Here is a 10,836-nt window from a genome sequence, read left to right on the forward strand (position 1 = left end):
TTTGATCTATACCGGATTAACCGAGGCCGGAAACTAGGGTATAAGGCACATTCAGTGGCGATTTTAGAATGTAAATCTTGGTGGGGAAAACTCAACAACAACAAAAATGTATGCACGCCAGCAAAGCCACTGCACAACACAACACTGAACAATACATTGATTGCACTATAACGGTGACCAACGTTGCCTGCGAACTGCCTACATAAAGCTGTCCCAACTGCAGAGGTTTCGTTTCAGCACCATGGAGTGAATCCTTACCACCGCTACAGCTGGCTATCAGCGGAGCCTTGTCTGGCAGCAAAACAATTCATTCAGCCTCATTTACTGCCTTGTAAAAAAATATATGGCTGACTTGCTTAATTAAACAAATGTGGTTTCTACGGACAATTGAGATGTACAAACTATGGCATAAAGGAAAAATGAGCGGATAAGAAGCAATCCGTAATTTAGATTAAGACTTTAATGAGCGAGCTAAAATGGACATAGTCAATATAACTATTTGTTCAGCACTTTTGAAATGTAAAGCAACATAATTCAGAACATGAGCCGTTCTTACAGTAGTCTCCCTGCACACAAAGTCAGAAGCATAGGATAAAGTTATGAGGGGAAAGGGGACCAAATTGGGTGAGGCACATGGGCTACTAATAGCTTAATACACAACATACACGTAGTATTGCTTTTTTAGCTACAGTATACATATCTTACTGACATATCATATAATTTATGCAGCAGCATACAAGACATTGTTGGACTCACCTTGTGCTATGCTCACTTGAACAGGAAGGTGGAGCGGCGATCCTTCTTGTGGACAAATTTTGTCATCAATCTTTGTCATCAAAGTCTGTGATTCTCTGGATTTATGGTGCTTTCAGGACAACTGGGAACTCAGAAAAAAATAAGGTTAAATCATGACGTCGGTGATCTTCAGGTCAGAGCACAAGAAAGAGGCCCGAGTTCCCGACTTGGAATTCCGACTTGGATGAACGTTCAAAACGTATTTCCCAGTTGGAGCTCGTTTTTTCCCCGAGTTCCCATTTGTCTTGAATGGAGTCTGAGATTTTCCAGCTATGAGTTTCCAGTTGCTTTGAAGGCGGCAGAAGTCATGCTGGATTGACAGCATGGCCAATGTATTCCATCTTTTCTGGCCCATGTTGTTGCATGTGAATGTTTATCCTTTTCAGCTTGAAAAAGAGACCCTTAAACCCAGACTTGGACCGCACACCCTCTCCAACGAATAGCAGGCTAGTGATTGCTTTGCAATGCTTACAGTTAGCCACTGATCCCTTCCAAACCACTCATTGTTGAATTTGCGAGTACTAACTTGTTGTGTTATGTGTATGTCCAATGGCCGATGAACACTGATATATTTTATCTAGAATTTATCTTCATTTGAAAAGGATTTGCCAGTAGATTGTCGACTTGATTCACAATGATGACTGCTTGTCTAGCTTGCTAGCTAAGATTTTGAAAGGATGATGTTGACATGATCAGTCCAATCTAAACTACGGTAGATATAACATGATTTGACGTCATTTTATCTGTGGCCAATGACCTTGAGCCTTCTTGGATGGGCACTTCTTATGTAAATCTGTGGCAGCACCCAAGGGGCTTGAACTTTCTAGCTCTCCCCGTAGATGTCGCGGTGAGGTAGTGTCCCAATGAGTACCAGAATACTGAGCAAATCACGGCGCAACTAGAGAACATTACCAACCCCCACGCTCTTTATTTTCCGCTGGCTGCCCCACTACCACAGAATGCGCTGAGCTAGGCTGAAACACCTGCATTTTGGAGCTGCCTTACTCAAGGAAGAAAAAAAGAGACCATGTTTGTATGCTGCTTTATTAACTCAATGCTATTTTTTTTAAAACATTGTTTGCAAACTGATATGTGACATGTATTAAGGTCAAAATAACATGCAACACAAGTTTTTTTTGTCGTTGCCCTGAATGACGGGTCGCCACTGGACACATTACTCGACTACAGAGCCCAGTTGAATTACAGACCGCGTGCACATATAAAACTAGAACACGGATATCCCCTGCCTGAGGACACACACCCCTCGCGCACATTAACACACTTTCTCTCATGTTTAACCCCCCCCCCCCCACCCTCCCCCCTCCCCCTCCCACACACACACACAAAGCCTCTCGTCACTGGCTGGCATCCCTTTTCGCGGAGTTCTTTCCCACAGCCGATACGCACGGTTACTTGATCAGAACCTGGGTCATTCGGATCTGTTAGCCCTGAGCGAAAGTGACCACACGGGTTTGGAAAGCCTACGGAAAGAGTGAGGGACGCAGCATGCAGTGGACAAACAAGAGAGAGTAGAGTCTTGACTTGTAGAGAGGGAGATTCTACTTCAGTTGGCTATCAATTTGAGTCCTTTGCGCAAAGAGGGAAAGGGTGTATGCGTATGTGTTTAGTTTAAAAGGGCGAGTGCGTTGCGCAGAGGGAGAGTGTAACTGGGATGAGAGCTCAAGCCAGGGAGCCAGCAGGTCTGACATTCGAAGCCTTAACGGCAGGTGAAGGGAAGATCGACCTGGTGGAGTGAGTGTTTTTTCTTATTCTGTGGAAAGACCCACTCTGGATACCGCACCAAGAGAGGGAGAAGCCGGGGAGAGTGGTCGAGGAGGGGCGGGCAGACAGGAGGAACTCCCCAAGGGGAACAGTACAAGAAAGGCAACAATGCCAAGTACGACACGATGACCTGGCGCTCAAAGAGAGCTGAGAAAGGGATATTATAGAGAAGAGGGGACACCCGCATTGTTTTAAGTTCTCGATCCTTTGACGTTGAGATGGAGAGAGAAAAAGTGCACGGACGAAAGCCGGTTGATTGCTGCAGTGGAGGCGCGAGGATCAGCACCAGGACAGAGATGAGGAAAGAACGGGGCCGGGCACAGCAGTGGACCGTGATTTTTATCGTCGCCTTTTCTCTGCAACCGCAAGTAAGCCGTACTGATTAAGCGCTATTTTCGGCAGTTGCTAACCCTGCCCTGACTTTTACAGTTGGTGTTTTCTTCCCACAGAGTTAATAATGGTGCCCACATTCTACTTCCCTGGTTCTCTTGTCAATATGTCTCCCCTTGCTCCAAATGGCGCTGTGCCCACCAGTTTTTGTGCGTCTTAAAAGTCGCGTGTCATCCACTTGTTGCTCCATGGGCGTGTCCTTTCATCTGTAGGCTACAGGAGCAAACCTTCACGTCTTTACCAACCATGGTCTTTGGTTACACCATTTTTTGTTATTGGGATTCTAAGCCTGTAACACTGTAATTGCTTTGCTTTCCCGTTGAAAAGGGCTAGACGACCCGTCCGTGAAGTGAATCGTTTGAACCAGAACTGCAGAGGGAAATGTTCAGAATAACGGTCTCCTGTAGGCTATAACGGTGTAAAAATAAATCCTTTATGGGAAATAGCAAGCTAACTGTTATGGTGCCTGTGGATGGAGTAAGGCCGCCTTCTATGTGTTAACTACTACTACACTTTACTTACAACGTGCGAGGGGGATTCAAGGGAATTGTTTGTCAGTATGTCCCTGTGTGTGTGTGTGGGGGGGCGCACACTTGCCTCCCTGCCTCACACCTTTTCATGAATGCAGTCCTATGATGTGTAAAAGTTCTGCAGATGGCCAGGAATAGTCCAGCATAGTATAGGCTACCTTATAAATAAAATGTGATTTGTCACATGCGCCGAATACAATGCTTACTTACAAGCCCTTAACCAACAATAAGATACAGAGTTAAGAAACTATTTATTAAATAAACTAAAGTAAAAAAAAATGAAATTAAGAAGTAACACAATAAAATAACGATATTGAGGCTATATACAGGGGTACCAGTGCCGAGTCAATGTGAGGGGGGGGGGGGGGGGGCAGGGGGGGGAAACAGGTTAGTCGAGGTAATTTGTACATATAGGTAGGGGTAAAGGGGGGTGTCAATGTAATTAGTCCGGGTGGCCATTTGATTAATTGTTCAGCAGTCTTATGGCTTGGGGGTAGAAACTGTTAAGAAGCCTTTTGAACATAGAATTTGCGCTCTGGTACTATGACTTGGGTGACTGGAGTCTATGACAATTTTTTGGGCCTTCCTCTGACACCGCCTAGTATATAGGTCCTGGATGGCAGGAAGCTTGGCCCCCGTGATGTACTGGGCCGTACACACTACCCTCTGTAGCGCCTTGCGGTCAAATGCCGAGCAGTTGCCATACCAGGCGGTGATGCAACCGGTCAGGATGCTCTCGATGGTGCAGCTGTATAACTTTTTGAGGATCTGGGGACCCATGACAAATCTTTCCAGTCTCCTTTTCAGTTATCCTTATAATGGTAATAACAATGTAATAATGAGTGTGCTTCCAAAACGCCACACTCAAACCACTATGACCACATAGAAAACCCATTCACATTCAGTCAAATTGGACATAGGCCTATCACATTCAAGTTCAAGTTCACACAGACCAAGAGGGAAAGCCTGGAGGTAGAGCACTGGCTGAATGTGTTCTCTTCCCCTCCCAGCCCCGCCCCAGGCTATGGTTGTTGGCCTAGAAGGGCCCCCCACTGGCAGGGTGACACAGCCCTCAGTGCAGGGGCAATATCAGGACGTTCTGTATGTGTGTGTGTGTGAGATGAGAAGCCTGTGTGTGTGTGTGTGTGTGTGTGTGTGTGTGTGTGTGTGTGTCTTTGCGTGCGTGTGGACTCATGGACTGGGGTGTGTGTGTTGGGTCAGCGGCCACAGCCTTGTAGCACTAGGGCGTGTGAATGTACAGGAAGATCCACATGGATCCACTGCACCCAGCTCTGAAGCTCTTCGCTAATATAACATTGCCTTCCCCTACTGCAGTACGACGCAGACCTACCGTGCTGTGGGACATTTCTAATGTAGGGGGAGAGCAGTAGAGTTGATATCCTGCATCCATTTCAGCATTGAAGACACTATAACCTGTGCCAGTAGGGTAACGCTTAACAACCTGTATTACTCAGGTCTGGGGATGTGTCAGATTCAGTGCAATGCAGATACGAGCATTCAGAATGATTTATGAATGTGGTTTGAGACAGTGTATAATGTTGTCCTGATATTGTACTGTTATTACAGAACAGTCCCGATGGTGCCATATTTAACCATATTAAAAGGAAAGTGTTTACCAATGGTGTTAGTCAGTGTACATATCCAAACGTGGTACTCCAGTGTTCAGGTTGTGGTCCTGGTCTCGCCCTATTTTGGGGTTAAACGGGGGACTTAATGACCGCAGCTCTCCACGGTGATGGTCGAGACTGAGCGCTCGGAGCGGTCTGATGGAGCGCTGAAAGGCAGGTATGCTCGGAATGGCTGAGAGAGGGGGGAGAGAGGGGGGGAGAGAGGAGAGGAAGAAAGGAGGATGCAGAGTGATGAGTGGGCCTGTATCTCCACAGGCTGTTTGATGTAGGAGACTTTGGCACCCTAGCCCAGGGACAGGGACAGGGACAGGTGAGGGACAGAATGCCACAAGAACAATGGGCTGACTTACCAGCTATTCTTCTAACTGGCTACGGCCAGGTTGTGTGCAGCAGGACTATTGCACCACTATTCTTTGTCACGTCATTCCATTGTATGCGACGTGTGCGCGCGCGCGTGTATGTGTGTGTTTGTGTGACACGTGCATTTGCGGTTTGTGGTTTTATAGCCGTTGGAAGTCATAACAATTATTTCCTTGCTATACAACACACCAACACACCTGTCTCTCTGGGGAGCTTGTTAGCTCTACCAGCGTGTCTGTGCCCTTCCGCACCCAGCTGAGGAGAATGCTTTATAAGCTCTGGGAGGAGGGAGAGAGAAAGAGAGAGAGAGAGAGACAGGCAAACAGAGAGAGAGGGGGAGAGGCAGAAAGAGAGATGAAAAGAAGAATGGCAACAAAACAGAGAAGAAAAGCTGGTGCAGAGAGAAGGAGAGAAGGCAAGAGTTACAGCCTGTTCCCAGATAGAGAAGGAAGGGAGGAGGAGGAGAGAGAAACTGTGGCCAGGTTCCCAGTGTCTTAAGTCCCCCTGGGGAGAGAGGGAGAGAAAAGAAGGGAGGGCTACTGATACAGGAGAAGTAGGACAGAAAGGAGCTGGATGGAGAGGTGGAGGAAGTGCATGACGCAGGGGAGGGGAGAGGCGAAAGAGGGAGACTGAGACAGCGAGGGAGAAGGGTAAAGAAGCGGGGAGGGAAAGATGAAGACAGATAGAGGGAGAGAGAGAGAGAGAGAGAGAGAGAGAGAGAGAGAGAGAGAGAGAGAGAGAGAGAGAGAGAGAGAGAGAGAGGATTGCTGGAATGGGGGCGTATCTCCATTTGGATGAGGGATTTTAAGTTTCTTCCGGTGTGGGGAGGAAGTGGTGTGAATCAATGTTATCTTTCCTTTCTCAAACACCTTCTCTTTCTACCTCTTAGAATAGGATGACCGTAGTCTGGTAACCCTAATGAAGCAGATGATACAGAGAGAGGAGAGAGAGAGAGAGAGAGAGAGAGAGGGAGGGCATGCTATCCATAGATTACCATAGCTGGAGAGCTTTGGGATGAAAAATGATACTCCACCCATTAAGCAGGTGTATTCATCACATTCATGAACGTTTTTTCAAGAAATATGACATCGGGAACCAGACGCTTTTTGTTCCCATAGATTCGCCCTCTCTTTGGGTGGTGTGTATGATTCCCTGTGTGTGTGTGTGTGTGTGTGTGTGTGTATGAGTTATACCACATCCTAACTCTCCTGTCTCCCTCTCTCTCCAGGCTGTGTGTGCAGTGGGAATGTTTGAGCTCCAGATCCGTCACTTCCAGAACCCCCATGGTGTGCTGCAGAGTGGGGAGTGCTGTGACCTCCAGGCCACCGGGGGGCAGCGCTGCTCTCTCACGGACCAGTGTGACACCTTCTTCAGGGCCTGCCTCAAGGAGTACCAGGCCCGGGTCGTCCCCACAGGAGCCTGCACCTTCGGGGCGGGCAGCACCACCGTCCTGGGGGGCAACACCCAATCCCTCCGTCATCGAGGGCACGACGGAGGAGGGGGAAGAGAGGATGTCACTACAGGGCACGTCATCATTCCCTTCAAATACGCCTGGCCGGTGAGTACAGAAGTGTAACCACAATGTTGTTACTACGGTAACATGATACGGTTCAAGTAGGTACACACAGGAGACCTGTGACAGTGTTGACACGAGCTCTTAGCGTTCAGTCAAGCGGCTTTGCTACTATTTGCAGAAACTAGTAGCAAATTTCTCCTTGTCTAAACATAGGCCTTGGTTTTGATGCTGAGATGATGCACTGTCTCTCCTTCCTTCTCTCTCTCTCCCTGGTTCTTCCTCTCCCTCTCCTTATCTCTCGCTTTCTCTCTCTCCTCCGAAACTCTAAGCTGTTGTGTTGTTGCGTCATTACGGTCGCTGATATTCGCGCCTCTCTGTCTGACTTTGTGCACCGACACGTCTGTGTCTGTACCGGACACGTCGTCCAGGCTGGTGGCTACGACTCTTCGTTAAAGAGCCAACCTATTAATCGCACATTAGACCCATCGATAATCCAATTCTATCTCTCTCTCTCTCTTCAGTCCTCCGTCTCCCTCTATTCCTCACCGGCGTCTCCCGACCCAAACAAAACAGGAAGAGCGGAAAATAGAAGCAACAAATACAAGTAAAGAAGAATCTTGAAGCCTTGAGGTTGTGTGTATTGTGTATTGCTGCTGCTCACAAATACGTTGTTCTATTTGCCTGTTACTAAGCCCTGAGATCTTCACTAGGGGGGTGAGGGGGGGGGGGGGGGGGGCAGACATCTGGAGGGGGATGAAAGCGTTTCGCTGGTGGAAGAGGAACACTAATGTTCACAACGAGCAGAGTTCATCCCTCTGTTTTACACCCCTTTATTCCCCCCCCCCCCCCATCCACGTCCATTAGAAGTAGTTCCCTGGCTTTTTGGCTGTAATTACTGTCTCTTTGTTTCCAAGTCGTTTCGGGGTCAGAGCCGCAGCGACTAGAATCCCTTTTAAATGACTTGGCACATGCAGGACGGCTGCGCTACATGGTCATTCCTTCCAGAGATCGGAACGGTTGTTTGTTCCTTTGTGTACCGTCTCAACGAGAGCGGTCGATATTTCTTTCCGTTAATGGTCTGGAAGGCTTCGTTTCTGACCTCTCAGTGAGGTTGAATGGTTACGCATAATGGAGGTATTATATCAATGGGGACCGAGAGCTGACGATGTGGTCGCAATTATATTCCTATTGCCTAGTAATAATGTTTGTAATATTGTGCAAAGCCCTGGTTGAGATTTGTTCTTAACCGGTTTGGTCGGCCGTCATTGTATATAAGAATTTGTTCTTAAGTGACTTGCCTAGTTCAATAAAGGTTCAATCAAAAAATCGAAAAAAGATTTTGAGGCGGACTGGGAATAAGGCTGGTCGTGCTCAGCAGCTGGCCTGGTGTTGGAGCGCACAGGTCTGTGTGTTCTGGCCTCAGGCGTCTGGAACACACACATGTGTACGGACACACACACACTTCCCCCCCCTATGTTGGGGAGGTGTGTGAGTGGCAGGTATGAGTGTGAGAAAACTCTCCCGCAGAAAGTCTATCTGGATCCGTTTCAGGGCCAAGCCGTGGGGCGGGCTGGGCTGCAGGGGAGAGGAGAGAGACACTCAGAGGCAGGCCAGCATTTCTATGGGGAGAGCTGCGGTTGAATGACTCACATTATCTGGCCGTCTCCAGGAGGTAGGGGGAGAGGCCAGGGGAAATAGGGGGGAGACGGGGGAGGCTCAGGCAGTATTCTGATCCCTCTGCCCCAGGTGATGAACAGGTGAGCACAGTCATTATGAGGAAAGGTGAGCTCCCTTTATCCCTCGCCCTCGCTCTTTCTCTCCACTAATCTATTCAGGGAAATGAGTGTGTGTGTGTGCGCGTGTGTGTGCGCGCACGTTTGTATTTGCTTGTGTTTTGGGTGTGAATAACCTGCATGTGTGTGTGTGTGTGTGTGTGTGTGTGTGTGTGTGTGTGTGTGTGTGTGTGTGTGTGTGTGTGTGTGTGTGTGTTTGTGAATGTGTATTATATTTCCCCGCTGTCTGCCCAGCCCCTCACTGTCTGATCATATGGACTGAAGGATTTGGCTGCAGTTTGACCCCAAGTCCAGGGACAGCTAAGCGGCCTGGTCTGGGATGTTTTAGCGAAGGCGTTTCCGTTCACATATAAAACATCAAAAGCATTTTGAACCGTGAGGTCATTTCTCAAGTCGCATGGTCCTCATGTTGTTTCCAACTCGCATATCTGATTGGCGGAAAGAGGGGGACTGTGGGGATTGTCTTTTTCTTGTCTATGTGGCAGAGGAAACTTCCACAGTTTCTGAATGAATGGACGGAGTGAATAGGCGGTGCACCAGAAGGAGTTGCCGGGTAGCTCTCAGACAAAGGTGCATTATAATGTCTCCAAAGCCTTGTTCCTCTCAAAGATCAGAATCCTATAGAATTGTTACTCTAGATCGGATGTGCATAACTTGAACTTTCGGCTCCCATTGACATCAATGTACAGTGTGGTTTACACTAAACCGTTTAAGTGTCCTGCTTTGCTTTCCACTCTTAATAACTTTTTCCCTCGTACTGCTGTTGACTTGGGGCTAGCTTTAGAGGAGGGTTAAGAGTCCCTGTGACAAATGACTTTGTGATAGGCACTGAACGAATACCGTTAAAGAGAACTGAATGGGCTGTGGTCCTCATCTCTTGATCTTAGGTCAGTCTTTCGTAATCTTGACCTGATGTGTTGAGCCACTCAATCTGATCCTAGGTCAGATTCTCTGCCAGAGGGAGAGATCTCGCAACTGGTGGGAGTCACGTTCAGCTGATTGTGTGTGTGTGTGTGTGTGTGGTGCTTGTGTGTTTGTGTGCATGCGTGTGGTGCGTGTGTGTGTGTGTGTGTGTGGTGTGTGTGTGTGTGTGCATGCGTGTGGTGCGTGTGTGGTGCGTGCGTGGTGCGTGCGTGCGTGTGTGTGGTGCGTGTGTTTCTGTAACCATATCATCATCTACAATTATTTTTTTTTCACTCTCTTTCTTTTCTTTCCTCGTTCACTCCCACCGCCTTAGTTGTTCGTGAAGGTTATTTAAAAAGCCACGCTTGTACATTGTTTCCTATTGTGTTGTATGTTCAGGTTGTAGAGTTTAAAAAAAAAATGTCAATGACACACATACAGTACTGTTTTTAAGTCTAACCTCTTGTGAATGTGGGCCAGTCTTGTGAGGGCAGTAGTACCAGGAACCGTCAGCAGTCAAAGGTCAGAGTTGGAAGTACGTCTCATAATTCCCACACTAGGGTTCTCAGGGATGTCACTAGGTGGCCATGCCAGAGAGGACAAAACAGGCAATATCCACAGAAATGTTGAGGAAGGGCCACTATTTGTTCTCTACCTAGGGGTGAGTAAGGTCGAGGTAAGGGCTAAGGTTAGAGTACGGGTTAACTAAGGGTTAGTGAGAGTTAGTGGTTAAAACGTCAAAATAAATCACATTTTGTTTTAGCATCATACTTCCGTCCTCTCTTACCTGTTTGCTCTCTCTGTGACAACCGGGTTTCCAGGAACAACTGAACTGCTATCAAACATGCAAAGTAGAGAAACTATGCAAACGTATTTCAGCCAGTACTCTCCTGTGTTCTGGGTCGGGTCTAATATGATCGACTACACACAGACGCACGCACGCGCACACATGCACACACGCACACACACACACACACTATGGGTTTACCTGTGCATTGGCGTGTAGGTAGTCAGGCTGACCCAGTCACCAAGGGGTTATGAGAGGAGAGAGGAGGACAGAGAGCTCAGTTAGAACACTCTTTCATTTGGGTCTCTCTCTCTCTTTCACTCGCTTTCTC

At 47.8% G+C, this 10,836-nt stretch overlaps 1 protein-coding gene across 1 annotated transcript in view; it reads left to right on the forward strand.

Moving 5' to 3' along the window:
- Positions 1-2,134: 2,134 nt before the first annotated feature.
- The window catches only part of LOC129821818 (protein jagged-1b-like), a 43,160-nt gene continuing 34,458 nt past the window's right edge, over positions 2,135-10,836 (forward strand). Inside the window, exons 1-2 of the mRNA XM_055879494.1 lie at positions 2,135-2,945; positions 6,735-7,064. Of these exons, the coding sequence (XP_055735469.1) occupies positions 2,796-2,945; positions 6,735-7,064 (480 nt within the window). The 5' untranslated portion in view covers positions 2,135-2,795. The remainder of the gene's footprint in view (positions 2,946-6,734; positions 7,065-10,836) is intronic.

This window comes from Salvelinus fontinalis, chromosome 24 (assembly GCF_029448725.1).
Source record: "Salvelinus fontinalis isolate EN_2023a chromosome 24, ASM2944872v1, whole genome shotgun sequence".
NCBI classification, from domain to species: Eukaryota; Metazoa; Chordata; class Actinopteri; order Salmoniformes; family Salmonidae; genus Salvelinus; species Salvelinus fontinalis.